The 27535-nt window shown below is 42.4% G+C and overlaps 1 protein-coding gene across 5 annotated transcripts in view; it reads left to right on the forward strand.

Annotated features, from left to right (window-relative positions):
- Positions 1-27535, forward strand: part of LOC125446721 (cytoplasmic polyadenylation element-binding protein 1-like) — an 87337-nt gene that overhangs the window by 32973 nt on the left and 26829 nt on the right. For all 5 annotated transcript variants that reach the window (XM_048520468.1, XM_048520467.2, XM_048520469.2 and 2 more), the window contains exon 3: positions 16811-16999. In XM_048520468.1, coding sequence (XP_048376425.1) covers positions 16811-16999 — 189 coding nt within the window. The remainder of the gene's footprint in view (positions 1-16810; positions 17000-27535) is intronic.

The following is a 27535-nucleotide window of genomic DNA, read 5'->3' on the forward strand; positions in this document are numbered from 1 at the left end:
AGCCATGAAGTACTGCAACACCAGAAAGAAATATCTGTCCAAGTCAGTTGGTAAATCAACATAATGAAGGCAAACTGTTCTTTGGAGACCAAAGACTTCGAGAGGTTGTCCAACTTTCAGGTTAAGTGAAGTGAAGGGTGTGGTTGGATGCAATGCTGCAGTTTTAATGTGCCTGCAGGCAATGTTCCAGTTCTCCTGCAGCAAATTGGAGTGACTTGATAAACTTTGAAATTGTAAGCCTGCCTGTTCATGAAGCAATCATGGGGTATAGGTAAGTGGCAGGTGCCCTTATCCCTAGGTGGGCCTGCCTGTTCATGAAGCAATCTACATTGTTTATAGCTTGGTTTTTTGTCTACTTCAGTTATCTTAGTATTGACCTTCTTAGTCGTGTACTGAGAGATTCTCAAACATTAGAGTATTGGGACCAAGAGCTTTTGGATTGCTGGTCTTGTAATCTAGTTATTACACGATTTGGAAACATGAAATTCAAATCCCATCCCACTTCCAAGGCTAGACTGGAATCAAAAACCATTAAGATGACAACTGTAGTACTATACCTGATTTTTTTGTTTTGTTAAAACCTTCTGGAATACATACTGAAGTGTGATTGAGACTTCATTGCTAGTCCATTTGAGGAGGTGGCTCACCACATAAGGGCTGCTTCAGGCAAGAATATCCATATCCTGCGAGCTTAAACTCCAGAGTCTTCAATATCCCTAGCAGGGCAGTGTTTAGTGGCAAAAGGAGTTAACCAACTTGTGACACTTCATATCAACACACTTACAAGATGAACTCCTCTTCCAAAGCAAGAACCCTGCTTTTTCAAATTTTTGTACTACCATCAATCCAAAATACTGATCTAATGGATGCATCACCTCCAACCCAGGTCTGCAGCGTCAGTGAAAAGTTAAGTTGTTTTTTTCCCTTTAGGTAAGTTTTTGTTTTTAACTTGTTTTTAGTTTTTGTCCAAGTAACCCTTAGTTCATAAATAATCACTTGTCTTAAGCTGGTAATAGATCACCCTTGTAAGAAGCGCAAAGGGTGACAAATACTTGGCTTTGAAAATGAGATTTTTAACACAATTAGAATATGGGGGGGGGAGAAAAACAATGCTGCAGTTAAGTTACTGGAAATGATCAAGTTGGACAGTTGGGACAAATTTTTGAACTGATCAAATGACCTTGGTGCAAAACTGGAAACTATTGCATGTTAGGTCAGTAGAAAGGCAGGGAAATGGAGGGGAGGACTCAGCAGAGCTTGTGGAGTGATGGGTTGTTGACAGTGCTGTCACTTAGTTTGAAATCACGTACTCAGTCAGTTTGAGGCTGCCAGGATCACTTGAATCCTGACCTCACTGCAGCCCTGCTCCAAGCATGGACACAGACTGAGTTCCAGAGGTGAGGTGAAACTGACTGACTGACTGCTTTTGACATCAAGGCAGCATTTGAAGAATAACCCAAATCAAGAACTTTTTTCCAAAAGCTGTCTTAGATGAGGAATGATTAACTTGAGGGAGTCTTGTGGTTTGTCTTCCCAAGGAAATAATGAGACCTGTTTGAATATAGCACTTGGTTGAGGAGTTATTTAACTGTAATCTATTGGAAAGATCAAAGTCTAGTGGGGAAATTACTGAATGGTTTCAGGATTTCTTAAACCAGCATCTTGTGTGGCACTAACCAGAGAGCAGACTGTACTCTACTTGGCTTTGACTAGCTTAATTACTGATTTAAGTGCCTGTGGGTAGCAGTGATCCTTGAATTTAGGCTGATTTTAAGTTTGAGACTTCAACACTTAATTGCCCATGTTTAAATTTAGATCATGCTGGTAAAAGCGAACAGCTAACTTAAAAAGGTCAGTGGCAAACACTTCAAGGGATCTTTCTCTCCACTTGAAGGATGTGGGCATTGGCTAGGGAGCGTTTATTGTCTATCCCTAGTTGCCCATGAAGGTAACTTACCTCCGACCACTGCAGCCTGTGCTGTAAGTAAATCTGTGATGCCAGTAAGTGCAGAATGTCAGAACTTTGACCTGGTGACAGTGAATGCTAACTGAATTTCTAACTCTGGTGAGTGATTCAGACAGGAACACCAGCAGGCTAAGGATTTGCCGACCTTCCTTCCATCTAGAGGGTCTGGTTGTGGGTTTAAGATGCCTTGTAGAATTTCTGCAGTGCACCTTTTAGCTATTAAAGACTTGCTACCGAGCATTGGTGGTATTGGATGTTGGCAGATGTAGTGCCAGCCAGGTGGGCTGCTTTGATCTAATGATGTCAAGCTTGAGATGTTGAAAGTTTACCTGGCTAGGTAAATGAGGGATGTTTCATCAGTCTTGAATTGTGCTTTGTAGATGGACAGGTTTGGTCATTCGGGAGGTGAGTTTCTCCATGTAGCATTCTTGGCCCTGAACCTGCTGTTGTAGCTATTGTCTTGAGCCCAGTTGAGCTTCTGGTCAGTCCTAACTTCTAGGATAAGGTTACTCACTAAGCTGGTTTATTTTCATTCAGACACTTTGTCACCTAGTATGGTGACAAATCTGAGGCCTGCTACAGAGTATTAGCATTATAGGTTGAAAAGTATATCTCTAGGAATTTCAGTTTGGATTGGGCTACTAGGGTTAACTTGTTCCCAGTTAAACCTTCATTGTCTGAGTGTACTCATTAGGGAGAGTTTGTCATGCTGTTTTGCTGCTAGCTGATGTTCATGTATTCTGATAACTAGTTTCTTTTGTCTGATGTAATGTTTGTGGCAGTCATTGCTTTGTATCTTATAAACCATACTGGTTCTGCATGTTGTAGCATTGGGGTCTTGAATCCCTTGTGTTTTTGTCGAGTGGCTGTGGACTTGTGGACCCCCATGATTCTTGGTGTTCTTGGAATTCTTGTCAGTTCTGATATGTTCTTTGTAGGGCAGTGTTAATATACTGTCCTCTGTACTCTGTATTAGTAGGCATCTGCAGACAAAGCTGTGGGGCTATCCGTTCATAGTGAGGATTTTACATGGGTGCTCTTGCTCTTGCCTGTGTAGTCTAGGGATGTTGCAGTGTGTTCTGGCCTGTTTTTAAATGGTGTCATAATGCAGCTTTTGTGGGTGTTGGGATGGTTGCTTTGGAAGTTGAATTTGATCACCTGGGTTGATTTTCTACGTGTGGAGGCTTGGCACTCCCTGTTGGCTGTATGCTCAATTGACTTCCAAAAACAGGAAGTTGACTACTTCTGAATTTGCAGGTACCCCATTCCCACAACCAGCATGGTCAACAAAACCATGCAATGACTGTGTCTCAAACGTTGCATTGGACAGATGGGAGCAAAACTAGCCATCAGAATACATGACCATCACTGGCAGCAAAACATGACAAACTTCCAGTGTACACAGACAATGAAGGCATCACTTTAACAGGGACAGCATAACCATAGTAGCCCAAGCCAAATGTGGGCACAGGGATGGGAATTCCTAGAGACATGCTTATCAAACAGAATTGCACCCCATACACAAACCCATACACAAATCAAAACCAGAAATGCCACTAACCCTAATGGACCAGACAGGGTAAATTCCAACTGAGTAGAACAGTGCTTCATTGGAGGCCTTGCTGCCATCTTGCATGGTGACAAAACATCAATGAAAACAAGTCAGCTTGGCAAGCATTGGGGCGTGGGAGGCTGGTGTTTGGAGCCCATGAAGGTTAATGATATGAAGCAGTCACTAACCTGTTTGTTGAGGTTGAGCCTTGATCCATTGGAAGGTATTGTTTATATATTCAAAGCCTGTTGAGGTTAGTTCACCAGATATCATTGCCGTCACTGCAATAACTGCATCTGATGGGTTTATATTTAAGTGTGCTAACTTGAAGCCTATCAATTTAAACCAGTTAATGAAAATATTGAAACACAGTAGAATCAGTACATCTAGAACAGCTGCAACCTTTTCTCCCTCTTTCCCCAGGCCAGATGTAAAGGCACAACTATTTGAGTCCTTATCAATTGTGTTCAGCCCAGCAATCCCCGAGATTTTAGATTTTGTAATGAAGCTTTTCAAAAATAATACTGTGCATGTCAGGGACAGATGGAACTTTAACCTGTGTCTCCTGGCTGGGATGAGGACACCACCACAAGTGTTCCCTGCTACTATCTTGAATGTTCCCTGTTGGCTACAGCCAACAAAGATGTAAATCCTGTATGGGGAATGTGGCAGAAACCTCAGCTTTTCAGAAGTCAGAATTAGCAAGATGCTTGTGTATCTTATGACTTTTGGAGTGCAACCTAAAATTTGCCAGTGTCTTGATCCAATATGGTAGAATTGCAAGTTTCATTGATAATTTAATGAAATTCCACTTTTTCCTGTTGAAGATGGGCCAAAAGCAATTGGTGATAAGCAAAGCTTCTGCCTCTGCTTGTCTCATCTCTTCCCCACCCCTGACCAGAGGATGCTTTGTCACATGTCTTCAGTTCTGAGGAAAAGTCCTGCTTTAACCAGAGATGCAAGAGTTGCAGATGCTGGAGTCATGTGGAGCTGGAGGAACACAGCAGGCCAGGTGGCATTAGGAATAGGAAAGCTGATGTTTTGGGTTGGGACCCTTTCTCAGAAATGGAGAGGGGAAGGGAGCTGGGAAGTAGGGGTGGGCCTGGGGTAGGTAGGTGGGATGGTGATGATCGAGTTCAGGTAGGGAGTGGTGGGATTGGTTAGTCTGCTAGGAGTGGATAGGTGGGAGAGAAGATGGACAAGTTGTGCTAAAGAGATGGGGATGAGGGAGAAAGTTGGACATGGGATGAGGCTGGAGGTGGGAGATATTAAAGCTATGGAAGTCTGTTTTAGACTATCAGGCTGCAGGCTCCCAAGGCAGAATAGAGGTACTGCTTCAGTTCGCAGTTGGTGTTGTGATTCTGGAGGAGGCCCAGAATGGACATGGGCCCCCAGGCAATGTTTGGGGGAGGGGTGGGGGTGTTAAAATGTTCATGACCAGATAGTGATGTAGTTTGTCAAGCATTTACGGTCTGAATGTAGCAATGAGTCTGCTTGGCCTCCAATTATAGAGGAGGTCACATCAAGAGCAGTGGATGCAGTAGACAAAGTTGATGGATGTGCAGGTGAGCCCATGTCTGAAGGTTTGTTTTCCAGCTTGCAGGTGAGCAGGGTAGTATGGGGACAAGTGTAGCACTTCATGTAGTTGCAGGGAAAGGTCGTGGTTAGTGTGGAGTGGACAAAGGAGTTGTAGAGAGCAGTCCCTACCAAACTGGTGAGGATGTAGACTGCTTTTATGATAGTGGTAAATGAATAATCTGTCAAGTGATTTGGATAATCTGGAGAGAACACTTTCACACCACAGGGTAAAGATACTAGAATGGCACTAGGCTAATTATTCTACCAGAGAACTCATACAAATATGGATGCTCAGCATCCATGATGTCCAAAATTAATAACCACTCTTTTGAAGTGATAGTGTGTAAACTTTGAAGTATTTCTTGAAACTAGGAAATACTCCATGCATAAATTCCTTATGGAAGGGAAAGCTTGCAGTTGCCACTTGTAAGCAGTGGATTCAGGACTAACTAATAACACTTCTCAATTTGCCAGATACATTCCAAAACTGAATAAATGCACTTGTATCCCAACACTTGGTTTCCAAATTCTAAATTCTGGGACTGGCTGTAAACACAGTAAAATATTCCATGTACCTCTTCTGGATAAGGACATCATGCATGAATTTGAGAAGAGAGATAATGAAATGTTAGAATACTGAGACTCTGTTATCTTAAACAGAACTGCAGATGCTGTAAATCAGGAACAAAAACTTGCTGAAAAGGCCCAGCAGGTCTGACAGGATCTGAAGCAAAAAAAAGTTAATGTTTTGGGTCCAGTGACAGTTGGACAGTTGGTGATCAGGCTGGGAGGGTGAATAGTTGTTAATGGGGACTGTTGGTGTACAAGGTATAATGGCAGGCTTTGTGGTAAGAAGGCCTGCTGCCTGGGGTGGGCAACTGGGACATGGGAGAGTTTAGGCCCTAAAATTATTGAACTCCATATGGAGTCCAGAGGGCTGCAGGGTCCCCAAGTGGAAAATGTGGTGGTCTTCTAGCTTTGATCTTTGTTAGAACACTGCAACAAGCTAGAGACAGACTTGGTCAGGGAACAGTGGTGCATTAAAGTGGTAGGCAATGGGTAGTTCAGGGTTTTTTCAGCAAGTGGGGTGGTGGTGGTGTCGGGGGTTGAAGTGTGGATCAGGCTGCCCAGAAGGGAATGGTCCCTGTGGAAGGCAGACAAGGGAGGAGAATATCTGTTTTCATGTACTTAAGTTCCCGGGGTGTGAAACAGTTGCTGTCCAACAGAAAGCTAAATAGTGTTTTTAACAATTCACCCAGGACTCTTTCAAGGTGCTGTTGTTTTTTAGTTAGGGGAGCAACCGTTCAGAATCTGACATGCAACATGAGAAATTCTCAATTTGAGTATTGAAGCCATGGCAGTTGAAGGGAGCACACTGCAGTTGTGCCATTGTATTTCTAACAGGTGTTTGATGCAAAATGGAAAATTGACTTGCTTCCATAATGCAGCAGGAATTGATGAGATGGAAGCTAGATATTAATGCCAGAGGCTTAAACAAGTTTGAAGCAAGTTGGAGATGAGTGATTAAAAATCTTGTATTTATGCCCAAGCATAGCCTGAATCATGCAGTTAGCTCAGATTATTACATATCACAATAGAATTGTGGGAGCCAAATTCTATAAATCAAAAGTCAGCATTTAGACTCTAAAATAGTTTGTACAGCTCAAACAGACCCAAGTGGTCAACTCATCCATTCTAATCAGATCCTAAATTGGTCCCATTTGGCCCATATCCCTCAACCCTTCCTAATCATGTACCCACATGCCTTTTTGTAATTGTGCCCACTGTGGACAAGAACACAAACAACTAATCTTGTTTAATTTTCACAGATGGTGCCTGACCTGAGGTTTTTTGTTTTGAAATGGGCAGTTTAATCCCTTGACTTCTGAGGTGCAATGAGACTATTGATCTGCAACTTTACATCTACCTGTCATAATCCAACATAGTCTATAAGAATTAGGAGCAGGAGTAGCCCATCTGGCCCCTCAAGCCCGCCCTGCCATTTAATAAGATCATGGCTGATCTTTTGAGACTCAACTTGTTCTTACCTGCCCACTCACCATAACCCTTTAATTCCTTTACAGTTCAGAAATTTATCTAGCCTTGTCTTAAACATTTCAGTGTGGTAGCTTCAACCACTTCACTGGGCAGGGAATTCCACAGATTCACAACCCTCTGGGCAAAGAATGTCCTCCAGATCTCAGTCCTACATCTGGTTGCCTTTATTTTGAGGCAGTGCCCTCTAGTCCTAGTTCCATCTGTAGTGGAAACAAGCTCCCTTCCTCCACCTAATCTATTCCCTACATAAGATTGTTTCTAGAAGATCTCCCCTCATTCTTCTGAATTTTGAGTATAATCCCAGTCTACTCAGTCTCTTATCATCCAACCCTCAACTCTGGAATCAACTGAGTGAATCACCTCTGCACACCCTCCAGGCTAGTATATCTCTTAAGGAGACCAAAACTGCGCACGGTACTCCAGGTGTGGCCTCCTGTTTTTTAAACTCCATTCCCTCAAGCAATGGCACACAATTCCATTTGCTTTTTTAATCACCTGCAATCCCACCTTCAATTTCATGCACAAGGACACCCAAGTCCCCTTTGCACAGCAGCATGTTGCAATTTTTTTACTATTTAAAACAGTCCATTTTGTTATTCCTACTGGAATGGATGACCTCACGCTTATCAACATTGTACTCCATCTGCCAGACTGTTGCCTGTTCACTTAGACTATCTACATCCCTCTGCATGCTTTCTCTATAACCCACCTTAGTGTTATCTGCAATTTTGATATACTACACTTAGTCCCCAACTCCAAATCATCTATGTAAATTGTAAACAATTGCAGTCTCAACACTGATCTTTGAGCTGCACCACTAGCCACTGACTGCTAACCATAAAAACACCCATTTACCCCTACTCTGCTTTCTAGGCGTCGACCCATCCCCCCTCCATGCCAGGACATTACCATGCAACTTTATCTTGTATAGCAGCCTTTGGTGTGGCACCTGGTCAAATGCCTTCTGGAAATCTAGATACACCACATCCACAGGTACCCCATTGTTCTCCATGCAAGTAATGTCTTCAAAGAATTCCACAAATTAGTTAAACATGGCCTACCCTTCATGAACCCATGCTGGGTGTTCCCAGTGGGACAACTTACATCCAGATGTCTTGCCATTTCTTCCTTAATAGATTCAAGCATTTTCCCCACTACCAAAGTTAAGCTAACCAGCCTATAGCTACCTGCTTTTTTTAAAAAGCAGTAGTGTCACATTTTCTGTTTTCCAATCTGGGAACCACCCCAGAATCCAGTGAATTTTGGTAAATAATTACTAGTGCACTAGCTATTTTCCCGATCACCCCTGTTAGTACCCTAGGATTCATTTCATCAGGGCCAGGAGACTTGTCTCCCTTCAGTCCCACTAGTTTTCCCAGCACTGCCTCCTTAGTGATAATATCTTCTAGATAAAGGATATGGAGTAAACAAGAATTTTTGTCTGTTTGAAAATTGGTTTGCTGTTTGTGAAAGAGCATTAACTTTGTTACTAACAGAACTGCTGTAATTTAGACTGGCAGCACCTGATGCTTGGGCTGAATTGTCAAAGCCCATCTAATTGGTGAACAAGGGACTGTTTTCTTAAATAGTCTTATTCATTCATTGGGTTGTATTTTAATCTCTCCCACTTCTATCCTTCAGCCAACTAAAAGTCGATATGAGTCAGCCTGTGTCTTTCACAGTCAGCAGACCATTGAGCCAATGTCAAATTGGCAAGCTTTCTGACTGCAGTCCTCCATTTTGGAGACCAAGGATGAAGATCTCATGGGAAAATACAAAACCCACCAGTTTGGTACAGCTTTTTGCAAAAACCCAAAATGCTAGTTTGAATAAGTTATCCGTGATGACTGAATTTGATGGCATGAGTTACCAGAGTACCACCTTTTCAGTTAAAATGTTTTGCTGTTCACTTCGGATCCACTTCCTATTGGTTCAGTTATGAAGTGGCTGAGCATGTTCATCTCCAGGCTACTATTTATAAAGCTTGAATTGGTGTTGACTGTTAAAATAAGCAACCTGAAGATGGTCTCTCCTGAAATTCTGTTTCACTTGAAGTCTTTTAGAACTTGGTAGTTTCCAAATACTTTTTTCCTTACATGGATGGACTGTGACTAATTCTCAAAGCTTGAATCCAAGTTGATTTCCCTCCTGCCACCACCACCACCTGCTACTCTTGGCCCATGTGTCTAACTCTTTTGCCTTCACAAATACCATCTCTGCAGAGCACTTTCTAACTTCCACTGTCCTCACTTGCTTTTGTCAGATATTTTGCAGAGGTTTGAGTTGGTGTATAGGATTGAGGATCACTTCCAATTCTTGTTAACCAGTAGCTTGTTTATAGACTGTACATTTCAGTTGATTACACAAGTCTGGTTGACTTTGTTCTAGGTAGCAAGTTTACGCTAATGGTGTGACTGGAATTTTTAGTGCATACCTCCTGTCAATCAAGTAGCTTAGTTACTGAAAACTAAAATTAGTCAGACCTAGCTATATGCAGTTACTTGCCACTTAAGTAGCAATTGCAAGCACTTTTGGGTAGATTCCCAGTGCACCTCCTCTGCATCTGGGCTGTAAGAGGTAAAAGGCTTCTCAACACCAAGTACAGTAATTGGACATGCCTGCATCTCCAATGTTTCAGATCTTCATCTGGTTGGAGGTTTCTGCTGTAGCATATCCCTGACCACTTGTAAACAGCTTTTGTTTAAATTCATTTTTGCCTTTGGGATTGAGAACATACTTCACCTAACCATTCTGCCTGCTGATGAATCATCTAGTTGTGATGTTGTCAAAAGGTGACTGCTCTACAGGTTTTGTAGAAACCCCCATTCTGTTTGCACACTTCAGGATAGCTTCCATGATATTTGTACCACAGATTTTATGAAGGGTATGTCCCAGATCTAAATTAAAACCAGGCATCCATAAGATACCATGGGCCATGTTCTATTCAAATGCATACCTAGCAGGACTATTTGCTTGCCAGGCTATCAAGTGATAGGGTTAAGTGCATAATTGGCCATGCTAAATTACCCCCTAGTATCCAAAGATGTGTAGGTTAGGTGTTAACTATGGGAAGTACAGGGATAAGTTAGGTGATGGGTCTGGGTGGGATGATCTTTTGAAGGACTGGTGTGGGCTCATTATGCTAAGTAGCCTGTCTCCACACTGTAGGATTCTATGAAAGCATCAGATCTAAGCTCTGCAATTCTGTCACATCCAGTAATAGGGATTGAGGGAGTGAAAATGAGTTGGATGTACTGAAAGCACCCCATGTCACGACAGGATGTGGGGCTGGGTAAAAGATAAAGGAGACTGTCAGGCTCTGTTAGTCCTAAAGGCAGAAAGGACCCCAAGTGAAGAGGTGCTGTTCCTTCAGCTTGTACTGAGCCTTACTGGAGCGGTGTGGCAGAACCAAGACACATGTTGGAATGGGAACAGTGCAGGAGGGGCAGGCACCTAGATGCTGTTTTTATCTACGATGCAGGTGTTATGCAAAGCAGTCAAGTATACCTTTCATCTTCCCAATGTGCAGAAAACCACTGTGTGGCAAACACATTAGACTTGCTTGTGTCCCCTAAAAAAGCCAAGATGACATCTTCAGAACAAGTGCAACAGAATTGGGATGGGTTGCCACTAGGTGGCTTTGTAGTGGATAATAGCCACGCTGTCCCCTGAAATGAAAACATTGGATGAAGATGAGAGCAGGTCCTATGCTGCCCTGCCTTTTTTTGGGACACTTCGGACTTTCCTCCCTCCTAAAATAGGGTTACGAGCCTCTGCCTCCAAAGGATCATAAGTTATTTCTACCACCTTCGGACACCCCACCCTTGTCAGTGTTCTACAGGGACTGCTACCTTCAGGACACCATTCCTCCTCTGTTCTTTTTAACAGAAGGGCCACCAGACCTGCAACACTTACTGATTTCTCCTCAGATGCTGAGCTTTTCCAGCAAGTTTGTTTTTGTTTCACTCAATGTCGTCTTTTTACTAATTGCTCACAAGGCAGTCTCCTTGACAGCAAAATGAAACAGACTGCTTTCCAGAACACCTGCAGACCTGTGTAAAAATGACATGAGCTGTCAATGTTGCTCAGAGCCTGTTCCAGTGCCCCGGTGAAGGTCCATGCAAGCATTTTGATTTCATCTAAAGTACAGTGAAAAGTTTTTAAATGCAGTACAGATCATAATGACAGCAAGGAATGCAAAGTAACAACTGCACAGGTGTACAAAAAGCAAGATCAACATTAGACTCAATTTGAAAAGCTTTTCTTGAACCCATACTCATGTTAAGCGCTTTATATTTTTCCGACCTCTCTCAGGCAGATGATAACTGGGATGGCAGGTGTCTTTGGCTGTCTTTCTGCAACAGTGAAGTGTGATGTTGAAAGGGTGGCCTCTGTAATGGTCTGGGCTAAGTTCCTAATTTTCTGTAGTTGTTTATAGTCCTGGGTACAGTGGCAGCCAAACTCCCCAGTGTCCACACAGATGTACTTTAAAAGCATCTTCTTTAAAAAAAGGTTGAGGGTCCTTTTTATGAGCATGCCGAATTTCCATATTCTCCTGAGGAAGAAAGGATTACTGTCTTGATGTTACATCAACATGGGTGGTCCAGGACAGATTGTAGGAGTGACCATCAAACATGATGCTCTTGACCACTTCTGCTTTGGCTCTATTCTCATAGATGAGGCTTGTCAGTCCCTTTCCTGTACTGCCTTGTCTTTCTAATATCAAGCTGACAGTGATGGTTTCAGTAATGGAGTTTGTATGAAATTTGCCCATGTGTACAGTTGGGGGCTGAGTAAACATTGCTGGGTGCTGATGTTGAGGATTACCATGGAGGTGCTGTTGCCTGTCTTCACACTGGTGAGTCAGGAAGTAGACAATGCAGTTGAAGGCAGAACAGAGACCTGGGTCCTAGAAGTTGGGACACTAATCACAACCAAACTGGTGTTTGAAGGCAGACTAGTTGGTACATAGAAGCCTGACAGCTGTCCACATCTAGAAGCTGGAGGAATGCTAATTCAGTGGCTAGTACTGTTGCCTTGCAGTGCCAGGGACTTGTGTTCAACTTGGAATTTGCATACTGCACCCAGAGGAAACCCACACTGACAAGGACAGTGGTTTTCTACCACAGTCCAAAGATTTGTAGGCTAGGTGGACTAGCCATGAGAAGTGCTGGTTACAGGGTAGGGGGTTGAGATTTGGGTGGGATGCTCGAGGGTCATGTGGATGTGATTAGCCAAATGGCTTGCTCCCAAACTAAAATGCTAAACTTTAAGAACAGCATATTGCTTTGCACTTGAGCCTCTTTTGAGCCCTGAAGGCTAAATGGACAAGTCACCTTTTTAGGACCTGAACGTCCTTCCAACTCTTCATAACCAGGCCTCAACAGGTCAGGTCTTGCCATGACATGAATTAGTTTTCAGCATAGCCAACCCATTTCACCCTTGTAGCCTCATCACTGTTTCATCTGCCCTGGCTTATTAGCAGCATCCTTTTTTGTCTGCATAGCTTCCCACCCCACTCCATTCAGGTTGATTTAGTGTAGGAAGATTGTCAGAAGGAGGGGTGCAGGAAAAGTCTTTAAAGGTATCCATGTTGAATTTTAATTTAATTGAAACTGACTGCTTTGTCTGCTCTTTTTTTGCCTTTCTCCCCACCCCCACGTGCAGTCGCAGTATGTATCTTGTTTGCTTTAGCCTTTGGTTGTAGTCTATTTTGTCACTGACCATTCAGGCACAACACTGCCTGGCTCTTGTAGAAATGTTCCTTTTGAACACATCAGGACTGACCCCTGACGTTCATCCTCTGGAGTATCAGCAACCCAAGGTTAGGATTAACAAGTGATAATGGGAACTGCAGGTGCTGGAGAATCTGAGATAATAAAATGTGAGGCTGGATGAACGCAGCATCCCAGGAGCACAGAAGTTGACATTTCAGGCCTAGACCCTTCAGAGAGGGGGATGGGGTGAGGGTTCTGGAATAAATAGGGGGAGAGGGGCAGGCAGACCGAAGATGGAGAGAAAAGAAGGTAGGTGGGGAGGGAGGGGACAGGCCAGTCCAGGGAAGACGGACAGGTCAAGGAGGTGGGATGAGGTTAGTAAGTAGGAGATGGAGGTGCGGCTTGGAGTGGGAGGAGGGGATGGATGAGAGGAAGAACAGGTTAGGGAGGCAGAGACGACAGGTTGGACTGGTTTTGGGATGTGGTGGGTGGAGGGGAAGAGCTGGGCTGGTTTAGGGATGCAGTGGGGGAAGGGGAGATTTTGAAGCTGGTGAAGTCCACATTGATACCATTGGGCCGCAGGGTTCCCAAGCGGAATAGGAGTTGCTGTTCCTGCAACCTTCGGGTGGCATCATTGTGGCACTGCAGGAGGCCCATGATGGACATCCCCATCTAAAGAATGGGAGGGGGAGTGGAAATGGTTGGGGCTTGGGGACTGCTTTGCAGAACATCTCCGCTCGGTTCGCAATAAACAACTGCACCTCCCAGTCGCAAACCATTTCCGCTCCCCCCCTCCCATTCTTTAGATAACATGTCCATCCTGGGCCTCCTGCAGTGCCACAGTTATGCCACCCGAAGGTTGCAGGAACCCCCACCCCATCTCTCCTCTCTCTCTTTCCCCCCCCCCCCCGAAGGGTCTAGGCCCGAAACGTCAGCTTTTGTGCTGCTGGGCCTGCTGTGTTCATCCAGCTTCACATTTTATTAGTTAGGATCAACAAACTTGAATAGTGATAAATACTGGCTACAACAAGTCAGAGGCTAAGTATCCTGCTTTTGAGTGACCTCTCCTGATTCCTCCAAACATTATCCCCAATTTAAAGCAGAAATCATGGGTGTAATGGAATGTTCTCCTCCTGTCTGAGTGCAGCTACAACTGTTTATTCAGGCTTGGCATGTCCAAGATGTGTCAGCTTGACTCACTTTGTCCTTCTAACACCCATCCTCAGCAGTGAGTGTGTACTATTTTAAAAGGTACACCTGCAGAAGTTCACCAAGGCTCTTTAGCACCTCCAGCTCACAGCTACTACCATCTAGATGGAAAAGGGTGGCGGGTCCGTGGAAACTTACCCTTGCTGCCCCCCCCCCCACACCAATCAGCACCCTTTCCTGTAATGCCTCTCTTTTTTTCTTTTTTCTAATCAGTAATCCCTGCTAAGCTTCAACTAAACAGGGATGAGAATCTTGAGTCTGCACTATTTTAAAATATCTCTGGGATAGCATGTTTAGGAATTTAAATTTTTTTTCTTCAACTGTAAATCCCATTGGCTGAGGCTAGAACTTTCCTCTGGCCCCCTCTTAATAGCACTTGCATTGAGCTTTTGTCTACCACTAGATAGTTGACTCAACCATGTTGTCTAGAATCAGTGGAAGTGGCTAAAGCAGTTGGTCTTTTGCACCTTAGGCCAGCTTTTTAACCAGACCCTCCTTTTCATTCTCGTGTCCAATATCTGCTCTAATTTCAGTATAACGTTTGCACTTTTTTAAACTTAAATCTCATGGCAAGGTGGAGTGAAGTACTGTTATTGAAGAGCAACTCAAATGCCAAATTTTTTAGTCTGCCAAAACACATTGCAAGGGACTAATGCCATGACTAGTAGTGTCATGAGATTGCCCAGGTTTTGTGCTCCTGTGCAGAATGCTACATATTTCGGTACTGATGATGCTACTGTTGGGCGAGGCAGGAAGGAGAGGAGCAATGTTGATTTGGAGGGGTGAGTAGAAAAGAGCTGAGTTGTCAGTTGATAGTGTAATCCAGATTGTGTTGATGGGAATTAAGCTGTAATTTATAATTTATACCCCATTTCTAGTGTGAGACTTAACTGATGTGTGTTAACTAGGAAACATCCCGAAGAAACCTTTGAAGCTGAAGACAGCAAGTATATCTGAAGGGAACAAATGGTTTATAAATTTGAGGGTTGCTGCTTTACAAGTGAGTTGTCAGAGGAGACAAGATTTCAGTGAAGAATATAAGGATTTAACCTTGAACATTGTTTTACATCACAAATGTATTAGCCAACTAACCAAAACTCCTCCCCACTTTGTTTTAGTAAAATTTTTTGCCCCACTTTAAAAGATGACCTGTAGTGAAGGAGAACCTTGCTCAGCAAGGTGAGCTTTAACTTCAGCCCCTGATTCCCTCTTGAATTTAAGACAGACAGATCTGGATCACAAACCTGGCTGTAAGTACTGTTTGGGAATTGATCAATCTGGTGATACCAAACGACCACAAGGCTAGTGCTCTAGTCACTTAGCTTTACAGTGATTTTGTTACTATGATCTGGGTAATTTCATGATTCTGGGTTTCAAGCAGTTTTGCTTAATGGTACTTTGACCCCTGTCCCCCTAGTTCTCATTTTTAATTTAAGGTCTTTGAGCTGATGTGTGGAAAACTGGTAGCAAAGGCTAGTGAAACACTCAGGGCCATCAGGCATCAAACCTTGCATGTTTTAAGGGTTTCTGCCTCTACTTTCTTGGGATAGCAAGATCCAGATTTCCAGCATGTACTCTGGGGGACCCCTGCCCCGCCCTGAATCTCATCCAACCTCGTAGCCTTAAATAGTTTGTTTTGTGCTGCAGTTCCACCTATTCTACTGAATACTCAAGCTTTTCCATTTAGCTTTTCAATGAAGGCAAGCATCCTATGTTCCTTGGCCACCTTAATTGATCTATCCAGCATCTTGAAGAATGTGACTGTTATTTGTATTTTGTTCATTGCAGTAATCATGTGTAAAAACTTTGGTCTGTTCAGTTCAGAACAGTTGTTCTAAGAGAACTGAATTATTCAATTCAGTATAATTGGATACCTCAGCAATTCCTGGAGAGCTCGTATAGAAGTCTGAGTTGTTGGAACTACTTATGCCAGCAGATGCATTTGCATGATTTGTTACAATCTTAACAGTCCAAAGAAAAACCCCTAATAGAGTACTTTTGTCCAGGGTGATAAACTCTTTGCATCTTCTTCCTTCCTCCACTGCCACCACCACCCCCTCGAAACAGTTTTTTTTTAAAAAAAAGGACTGAGTGCATTGTGAAAAGCATTCCTGATGGCTAGATTTTTGGACAATTTCTAGAAATACTAGTTCAACTGCTCCAGGATACAACTGGGCAAATTCACTTCCCACCTAATTGAGTGGTACAATGTGCTTTTTTTTGCCTCAAGGTGGCATCAGTGTCTTGTATGTACAAGGTTATTTTGAGCACAGTCATGTCAGACACCACCACCACTGTACCCCCCACCCCAAGTTGAAGTAAACAGACTCTGCTAGCAGAATTATTTAGCTTGTTTTGCATTTGCTGATTCAGGGCTGTAGCCAGCAGTTGGAGGTAATCCAGGCCCAAGTATTGAAGGGGAGGAGAATGATTGGTGCATTTGTTAACAGTACAGTTGAAGCTGCTTGCTCACTGTCACTACTGCTTCAAGCTAGTATTTATGCAATGGTTCGAAAAGAAGATTGTAAAATTAAGGAATATTTTCATACCTTGCATTTGAGAAGTGATGTAATTCACAGGAGTGAGTGCATCAGCAGTTCAGTCACATGCTGGACTAGTCACTGATGCAGCCCAAGATAGATGGCAGAGCACGTTCGCAGGTTAGACACTGGACAGATGGAATGTTACAAAGTGTAATCTTAAAATATTTTTAATCTCCTTCCTTTACAGACTTGAACAAAATTGACACAGGATCAAGCAGCAGGATGTTGCTTCCCACGTCTGCACAAGATTCATCACGAGGCCTCCCAGACACTATGGACCTCTGTTTAGGCCTACAGTCTCTAAATCTGACAGGGTGGGACCGACCATGGAGCACCCAGGACTCTGATACTGCAGTATCAAAGGCTAGTTCATCAGGTAGGTATGGTTTTTAATATTTCAACCAAGATATTTGATACTAGATTTAAATATAGTTTAGAGCAAACAATAGCATTGCCAATTCTTAATTGAAGTAAGGACTCGTGGTTTTCTTAAAATTGGCATAACCCTGCAGTATCTGGAATTTTAGTTGAATCTTGTGCTGTTTTGCTGCACATCACTGCCCCTCTGACTAAACTAACCACTCGTTTGTAAGAAATACTCTTAATTGCAAATCTTTTTTCAATCTGTAAACCAGCTCACTCACTCAGCTGGCATGCAGACTGAATTTGGCAAGCATTCCTGGTGATGCAAGCTGCTTTTTTTTTTGAAACAATTGCATTTTTAAATGCTCTGAATAAAATATGATCATGCAGCTACAATTTTATTCCCCCTCAACTGATTCATGTCTCAAGTCTACTTTTTATGAAGCTGCAGTCCTAACAACTGCAGAGTTTACCCAGAAGTGTAAACTGGCCATAAAATGTGGGGTTTTGTGGAAATTGAGTTAATGTCTTGTCCATGTATTGAAAAGTATCTTTATGTATGACACTCCTTTCCCATGCAGGGTCTTCTGCTCTGTGATAATTGCAGTGCTATATCTACTGCTAGAAGGCTGGGAATTTATGCCACTGTTAGCTGTCTGCCATTGACATTTTTGTTTTAAATTGCCTTGACTTTGATTTATTAGTTATTACACTTCAGTTTTATCCAAAAGACACCAATTTTATCTTGGCTTCTCATCTGTACAAATTCATGCCTTACTATGAATTGATTCAGTTGCAGCACAGATTGTGCTAACTCAAAGCTGTTGTTACAGGGATATGCTAATTTTAATGCATAAATTGAGTTTTGAGCTCAGTAGCTGAAGAGCACTTGGCTTTTTTAACATGTAGCTCTGAATTGTCAGGACTGACCCATAGTGTGTATGGATGTGTTTAATTACTAAGTACATACTTTCACGTGGTGATTTGGTTAAGGAGATGCTAGGGCTCTTTCTCTCCTCTTCCTTCCCCAACTCCTGTCTCACTGCCAGTGTTCAATATTGCCATTTCAGCTGTAAGTGAAAACACTTGGTCAGTGGTTCTCAAGTTTACCATCAGAATTAACAGCATGTCCCTTCAGCCCTTTTTTGTTTTAAATAGTACATAGCCATTCAGTCAGTGTCTATAGCCCAAAAAAGACCATCCACCTGCTATAATCCCACTTTCAAGCACCTGGCCCTTAGTCATGCAAGTTGCTTCTTGGTTATTGATCAGCTGTGTTATGGTCCAGTACTAATTTAATAGGAAGTAAAACAAAAATGCTTGCAATAAATTAATTGGATTGCATTGTAATGGAAGAATGTTCCAGCACATCAGTTTGATGTTGGTGGAACAGAAATTTTCCTCTGAAGACAAATTCACCTCTGCCTAAAGCCTAGGTTGAATTGCTGATCTGCAGAAAAACTAAGTGTCATGCAAGGAGCATACAGGCAATGTCTGCAATAGTCCCTTTAGTATGAAAATCTTAAATCTTAACCAGGGCAAGAAATGAGCCAATGCTCCCAATGTAAGACTGTTATTGGATATACACTTACCATTTTATGCAGCCCAACTTCTTTTTAAAGACACCACAAGAATCCCCGCATTCTCCAAAACAAACCACTGCATAATATTGCTTAAATTTGGTACAGTATTTAATCACCATTCAAACCTTGTGAATATTTCAAAACTAAACTTCACTCCACTATTTGATACATAAATGCACCTTGCATTGTAATTTCCAGCAAGTTGAATCATCATATTTTTGTCTTTTCAACTTGGTTTTTTTTCCAGTTTAGACTCTTCCCCAATAATTGTTTGAGCCCTAGTGTCTCCTTTGCCGGCAGACCTCATCTAAAGTCCTAAAGAGGATTACTACTAATAAGCTGCAATTAACCCTTTGCTCATGACAGTGCAATCTGATTGTAACCTGTCTTTGTTTAGCTGTTAGCTGGTCATTGGCATATGAGCAGTTGCTGCCATCTGATCCACTTTGTCTTGTGTAGTATTCTTACTGACTGAACATAAATTGTATAAGGGTAGCAGAACAGACCAAGGAGTATAAAGAGCAACATTAAAGTTACAGCTTTTGGGGTCTAAACAGTGGAGAAGAAGCTATTCTTGAATCTGAATAAGTGTTTAAGCTTTTCTATCTTCTGTCTGAAAGAGGTTAAATTATAATCAGAATGGAAAGGTCTTTTATGTTGCTTTCTTTTTGGGTCAGCAAGTATAGATGGAATCCATGATTGGAAAGTTAGCTTGTGTGATGGACTAGGCGGTTTACATCTGTTATTTCTTAGTCTTGGGCAGAATAGTTATCACACCAAGCTGTAATGCATCTGAAAATGTTTTCCGTGGTGTACCTATTAAAATTGATAACTGTCTTTGTCCTTGTGGACGTGCTGAATATTTTTGTCCTTTTTGGCTCCTGAGGACATAGAAGCACTGATTTCTTGAGTGCTGCATAAACGTGGGTGGATAAGGACAGATTGTGACAAGCACCAAGGAACTTGATGCTGTTCACCTACACTTTGGCTGCACTGATATAGATAGGGCTCTGCCTTGCTTCCTGAAGTCAGTGGCCAGCTATTGCTTGCTGATGTTGAGGGAGAGATTTGTTGCCTTTGCACCATACCACCAAACACTGTCTGTTTCCTGGTGTTCTAGTCTACAAATGATAAACTATTTCAAGAAAACAGTGTCTGTGAACTTGGAGTTAAATCAAAATTTGGTCACAGTCATGTAAAGGGTGGACTGTGCAGCCTTGTGGGGCACTGGTGTTTGAAGTAAATCATGCAAGTGCTGTTGTGTATTGTTTGGTCTGTGGGTCAGGGAGTAGAGCAGAGACAAAAGTCTGAGGTTGGAGATTAGGGGGTTTAATTTGGCTGCGATAGGGTTAGTCTTGACTACTGCTCTGCCTTCAATATGTAGGGACTTGATGTTAATATCCTTGTTATCCCTAGAACATCTGGCTGATCCTGGTAGACCAGAAGATGGCATCTGTTTGTGGGCCTGTTGCAACAGTAGGTGAATTGCAAGAGATCAAGGCTTGTCAGGAGGCTAGAGCTGATGAGCCATGACCTAACCCCTCAAATAGCACTTAATGTTGAGTCAAGCGGCATGAGTTCTGCCCATTATGGGGATGATGGTCTTGAAGCAGATGTTGGACTTCATAATAAGGAGAAGCTAAAGATGTCAGCAAATACTCAACTGGTACACAGATGAGCGCATGACAGGACTCTTATCTGAGCTGGTTGCTTTCCATGGGTGTATGCAAAAAATGGACCTGTCACCTGCATTGGTGTCTTGAGGGAGCAAGTGCATCTGAGGCTGTCAGGATAAGTGGTACATTTTCACTGATCTGTCGAAGGGAGTGAAAAATGCATTGTGGCATCAGCGAGGGATTTTTTTGTTTTGCTATTCTGCTTTGTGGCCTTTTTATGTTGGTCTTGCCACAAGCAATACATGTCCATCTGGTTAATTTTGGTCTCTAGCTTTAGTCTGGTATTGCCTCTTGGCATCTTGAGTGGCCTTACAGAAGTTTGTAATCTGGATTTCCTGTAAAGAACAGGATTGTCTGACTTGAATGCTGTGCACCTGGACCTCTAAGATTCTGTTCATCCATGGCTTCCAGTTGGGGACTAATTGCATTGACTTCTTTTGCGGTCTTCTACGTGCACACTTGCTATTGGAGCCTAACAGTAGTGGCATACTAGCTTAGGTTGGCGGAGTTCTAGAATGTGGACTAGTCCACTAATTCTAAAAGTAGTCCTCAGCTGCCCCAGACCAATATTGTATACTGTTTTCTGTACTAGGTCCTCACTTTAATCTCTCCTAAGGTGAGGGGGAGTGGTGTGGTTTTGTTCTTCAGAGCACCAGGAGGTGCTAATTAGGAGGCAGATCCCACAGCCCCTTGTCTTGCCCAAAGATGCCAGATGCCTTATGCCATGGGATGTATAAAGATTCCTTTGGGTTGTCAGTTAGGTATAGCAGAAGTGAGCCATGTCTCAAAACAGCATGCAGCAGTGTCTCAGTTCCCTCTGGAAAGAGTCTAGCTTAAGTCCTAATGAAGTTTTAATTTGAGAGCTTAGTTTTTATTATATGAGTCAAAAGTTAGTACTTTTAAAAAGCTGCAGCCTCTAGATGTGTTCTGCTCATCCTCAGGAAATCCAGGTCACTTTGGGGAAAATCATTTAATCAAAACGACCCTCTGTCAAACGACTACCCAGCATTTTGCTTAAAAAGCCAGCACAAATTACTGGCTGCTTCCACCACAAGGATTATGTCACAAGTTCATGTTGCATTGTGGATTTGAAATAATGAACTGCAGATGCTGGAGAATCCAAGATAACAGTGTGAAGCTGGATGAACACAGCAGGCCAAGCAGCATCTCGGGAGCACAAAAGCTGACGTTTAGGGCCTAGACCTTCATCAGACTCTGGGTCTAGGCCTGAAACGTCAGCTTTTGTGCTCCTGAGATGCTGCTTGGTCTGCTGTGTTCATCCAGCTTCACACTTTGTTATCTTGCATTGTGGATTTACTGCTTTCCAACATAGAAAGTTGCTGACAACCATTCTAATCACATAATCAGATCTCACTATATAATGTGGTCCGAGGATATTCTTTTTGTTCTCTTATACAGAAGGGTGCCAATTGTCTTTGGCACTAAGCCAATCTCCTGTCTTTTCACATTGCTTTTTATGTATTTTTGATTTTTAAATGATTCAACACCCTCTTGAATGGTTCCATTGACCCTGTCTCCACACTGCTCAGTGTATTTCAACCTGAAACATTTTTGGACAGCTTTTGCTAAGCCTCCTTTTTAGATGGGGAAAACAGTCCCACCTTCTCTAGCCTTTGAATGGAAGTGTCATCTGTGGAACAACTTCCAGCCTGAAACATTCTCTCTTCCCCACCATGTTCACATCCTTTCTCTGACAGCCAAAACAGGACACCGATCTGGCTGAGATCTAGGAATCCACCTTGCTGCAAAGAACACCACCTGATCTGGCCTGCACTGATTAATGCAGCTCATAACACTTAATAGTTCTCTGTACTTGTCTTGATTTTGTCCTAATGAGGTGTACACATGTACAGGCAAGTCTCCCCCTGAAAAACTATACCACTTTAGAATAGTACACTGGTTTCTTTGTTCTTTTGAACCAAAGTATACCACTACTTGCCCCTTCTTTTTCTCCACATTTAAACCTCCTCTGTAATCTTCCAGATGGCTGCTCCAACTTGTAAACTTTTTATAATCCACTGCAGATGTTCACAATTTCCCAGATTTTTGTATCTTTTTGAAGTTGTCTTGTGAGCATCTAGATCTGGATAATGTTGACAGAAAATGCAAGGGTCCCAATACTAATGCGTGGGGAACTCCATAAACAACTATTTTCTCTAATCTGAGAAAACCCACTAGCGTAGAATGTAGAACAGAACAGCACAGTACAGGCTGTTTGGCCCACTATGTTGTGCCAAACATTTTTACCCTAATCCTAAGGTCTATCTAACCTCCACCCCTACCTTTATAATATCCATATGCCTATCTAATAGCTGCTTAAATGCCCCTAATGAGGCAGACTCCATTACCCTCTCCAGCAATGTGTTCTATGCCTTGACCACTGAGTAAAGAAATCTACCTCTGTCTCCCCTAACATCTACCTCCACTCACTTTAAAACTGGGCCCCCCCCTTGTAATAGCTACCTTCACCCTAGGAAAAATCCTCTGGCTATCCACTATACCTCTGATCATTTTGTATTCCTCTATCAAGTCACCTGAATTCCTTTTGTTCTGAAGCGAAAAGCCCTAGTGCTCTCAACCTTTCCTCGTAAGACCTTCCCTCCATTCCAGCAACAACTTGGTAAATCTCCTCTGCACCTTTTTCAACACTTCCACATCTTTCCTGTAATTGAGTCAACAGTACAAAATTTGGCTCTGGGGTAGCCAGCACATTGTTGCATATGTACTGAACACTTTGGCACATTTGACATTTTACTTAGTAAAAGCTCTAACTGCCCAGTGGTACTTTGGCAGAGCAGCCATTTGGGCTGTCTGTTCCTGCATCCCCTTACACTTACTTCACACAATGTGAATCTTAACTCTTCTACTTTTCACTTGCCCTTCTTTCAAAATATATATTTTTTTATATTGTAATTCTGAACCTGAATTTAGCACTTTAATAGTATTCCTGAGTGAAACCTGTTTTTGTGCAACTGGCCATCCAGCTTTGATTTCCAAAATGAGCTATTAAGAATGATGGCTTGTTGGAGATGTATGATCCTTTTCCAGAGTTTCTTCCTCTTGTTTTAAATATCCCGAATCAAGACCATTCAATGTCATTCCCTTTCTAATGATTTTCAAAAGTTTGGCAGCATTCCATTCTTTGTAAATCTTGGTCACTTGCCATCTCTCTTCAATTAGAGGCTTGAGCCACTTTTTAACCAGGATTTCATAGCCTTCTCTAACTGTCGACTAAAAGATTGTATCACATCTTAATTCTAAGACCTGAATTGCCCATCAGTGCATTCCTCTGCAGATATACACTACTTTCATAGATAACAACAAGGTGTGGAGCTAGATGAACACAGCAGGCCAAGCAGCATCAGAGGAGCACAAAAGCTGACATTTTGGAATTGGACTGTTTGTCAGAAAAGGGGGGATGGGGAGGTTATCTTGGATTCTCCATCTGCAGTTCCATTATCTCTACACCACTTTCATGCAGGGTTTTGGTAAAAATCTATAGATGCTTCAACTAAAAGTTTTTTTGAATAAGCTGTGGTCAAGGGCTCAATTTACCCAATGCTTAAGTCTGACGTTTGTAGCTTGAGTTACAGATGAGGTTGTAGACTTGCTTGCTGAGCTAGTGTTTGATTGCAGACTTCTTGTTGCCTTGCTAGGTATCATAATCTGTCTCCAGTGAAGTGCTGGTGAGCTGTCCCACTTGTTGCTTGTATCCCTCTCTTTGCTGGAGTGGTTGACATTGCTTCTGGTTTTGTTTGCTCAGTTTGTATATTTGGCCCACTTTGCCATTCTGGTTGGAATGCCAGGAATTCCTGATTCTCACAAGCCTCTGGTTGCTTTTGTGGTTTACAAGCAACAAGTGGGACAGGACACCACTGCTACATTGGAGGCATGCTGTTGGAGGCCTAGCAAGGTGACAAAACATCGGCAATCAAACATTCTAGCTCAGCAAGCAAGCCTACAACCTTGCCCAATGCTCTTCATTACTTGAAATGAATAATCCAAGTGCACACCATGATAGATTTTGGCCTAATGTTTTGCAGTGACCAGGTCAGGAGGAGTGAACAGATTTGATTCTTTCCCTGGGCTGATTTAAGAGCTTGAGCTTTGCTTTGAGGGTTACTATTACCCATTCAGTGTGAACCTTGTGTTTTTGATGTCAGGAAATTAGTCAGTCACTTATGAATTCAGGAATCTAACTTCTAATAGCTTTCTTTACCTTTTGAGTAAAACTATATAGAAAACTTGCAACACCAAGCAAAATTCAAAAAGGCAAGGCATAGAATTTTGCTTTTCATAAGCAAAATTGCATCATTATATAATCACATTCACAGAATCCATGGCACCAAATTTAAAGATGCTCCAGAGACAGTGGTCAGAGATAATGGAAACTGCAGATGCTGGAGAATCCAAGATAAGTGTGAATCTTGAAAAGAGACTAATCTGTCTCAAAGAACTCAAGTACAAATATCAACCTTGGCCTAGACCCTACATCAGAGCTCTGAGTCTAAGCCCGAAACTTCAGCTTTTGTGCTCCCGAGATGCTGCCTGGCCTGCTGTATTCATCCAGATTCACACTTTGTGTTACCAGAGACAGTGGTGTTGAGTTATTGTCCTCCTTTAAACCAACTTGTTTCTAGTTTATTGCAAATAAGATTTTTTCAGGGAGGGGTGGGGGGCCTAGGACACTTTCTATCTCTGCCTTTCTTCTCTCCCTCCCTCCCTCCCTCCCTCCCTCCCTCCCTCCCTCCCTCACTCAAATGAAGTCTGTGATTCTTGGTGAGAGCAACATGCCTCTGCCTCTAATACAGTCAAGATACATGATTACTGTCATGTGACTGGCTTCCAAATTGCAAAGTCATGGTCCCAAGTAAGGTAGTGCGGTAATCCTATCAGGTAGCTAAATTCTCTCCTGCCCTGGCCAAGGTTGATATTTGTACTTGAGTTCTTTGAGACAGATTAGTCTCTTTTCAAAATTTCACTAATACTAGTCTGACACTGGTAAATACTAATCTAAGTGTTCTTCTAGTTAGAGGTTACAGAAAAGTCTAGGAATGATAGAATCTACATGGCACAGCTTAATCAAGCAGTATCAAACTTAAAGAACTGTTTAGATATCACTTTTTAATATACCATTCTCCATCCCTGCAAGTCAGCCTACAAAATACTTGGGTATGGCAAATGAAGCTAAAATGGGTCTCCTTGTTTGGGAACCTGTAATAAAAGGGATGTCACTTCTACCTAAGATGAGAAATTACTGTGCTCTGGAAATTATCTACTGCGGATGGCTGTGGAAATGGAGTATATTTCTGGGCATTGATACACTTCTGCCACTGGCAATGAGGTAAACTAGAAAGAATTGAAGTTCTTGATCAGCCATCGTAAGCTGGATGGCGTACTTGTTTCTGTTCCAATCCTCAATTCTTCCAACTACTAAACTCTTAATTTGTGCTGCGTCAGTACTCATCTGAATTTAATGCAAAAACTAAGGGTCTCAGTCAGTATAAGTGGAAGGTTGTGTAACTGCTGTGAGGAAGTTCCCCCCCCCCCCCCCACCACTGCACCCCACAACCTGTCCAGCTCTTCCCCTCCCCCCACTGCATCCCACAACCAGTCCAACCTGTCTCTGCCTCCCTAACCTGTTCTTCCTCTCACCCCAAGCTGTACCTCCATCTCCTACCTACTAACCTCATCCCACCACCTCGACCTGTCTGTCTTCCCTGGACTGACTTATCCCCTCCCTACCCCCCCACCATCTTCGGTCTGCCTCCCCCTCTCTCCTATTTATTCCAGACCCCTCACCCCATCTCCCCTCTCTGAAGGGTCTAGGCCCGAAACGTCAGCTTTTGTGCTCCTGAGATGCTGCTGGGCCTGCTGTGTTCATCCAGCCTCTCATTTTATTATTAGGTTGGGTAATTTGGCAGTTTTGGGTGGAGGCTCCTGCAAATGCTTCAGCTTTTTGCACTGTTTTGGGCTTCCCCCCCACCCCTTCCTTTTTGAGGCTGGGGTTATTTGCAGACATTTGACCCTCATAATTATAATTGTCCATGGCTATTTCATAATTGTAGCAGGATTACTGATCTCCAATCTGACCTGTTGATTTGTGGATCACTTTGTCATGTCAGTTGCATGCTGCTTTTTTGCATGCAGGTAGTTGTATAGATCAAAGATTCAAGGGTTCATTTATGCAAGAACAGTAGACTATCTAGTCCCTCTTTCGCTGTTCAGTGAGATCACGGCTGATCTATGGTCTAGGTCTATATATACCTTTTTTTGCTTGATGTATGTGTCTGTCTGGTTTTAAAATTTAACTGACCAAGCATCTGCTTTTGTAGAGGTGTTCTAAATATCTGCCTTTTTTGTAGAAGTGCATCATAATATCATTCTTAAATCTGGCCCCAGTTTTTAGACTCCATCTGGTGGTTCTAGAATCACCAACTTGTGAAAATAGTTATCTTTGTCCACCAGTCTTTTTCTTGAAGACTTCAATCAGATTGAATTTAAGATTAAGGGGCAGAAAATCATTCATTTGGAGTCTCACTTCAAACCCTGTAGTCCAGGTATAATTTTGTAAACCTACACTATATACTTCCTCCAAGGCCAATATATTTTAAATGTGGTACCCTGTTCTGTTCACCAGTACTCCAAGAGGTATATATCATGGCTTATGACCTTGTACTCCAACCCACTAGATAGAAAAGCCAAAATTTGTTTTTTTTCTGCATTTGTGTGGTGTTTTTAAAGATCTATGCAATGATGTCTAGGGCACAGTCATCCTCAGACTTCTACTTTTTTTATAGATACTTGGGTGATTGCTTAGCTAGTCTAGGGAATAGTTGTCCTAAGTTTAGCCAAAACTCCTCATTGGTGAGGAGGATGCTGAAAGATCATAGGGCTACGTTTCTCATGGTCACTTCTCATGCATAATGGTACAGTTTGTTCCTTTTCTTTATGCTTTTGAATCAAATGACTACACTACAAATTGAGTGCTTGCAAGGCTAATTCACAAGATAGTTAAAAGGCAACCACATTGAAATCTAGAATTGCATGTAGTCTAGACCAGATGAGGAATAGCATATTTAGTTCCTTTTAAGCCATTAGTGAACCAAGTTAACCTGTTAAACTCAATTTTAGAGTTGTCTTAAGATTTAATGCATTGGAGTAATGCAGTTTGGAATTGACTTTGGAGAAATTTGGATTTTAAAAGGCTGAGGACCTTGGGAGGTTCAAAATGATTGACTTGGATTGTTAAATCTAAACTGAATTGTT

Source organism: Stegostoma tigrinum, chromosome 36, assembly GCF_030684315.1.
Source record: "Stegostoma tigrinum isolate sSteTig4 chromosome 36, sSteTig4.hap1, whole genome shotgun sequence".
Taxonomy (NCBI): Eukaryota; Metazoa; Chordata; class Chondrichthyes; order Orectolobiformes; family Stegostomatidae; genus Stegostoma; species Stegostoma tigrinum.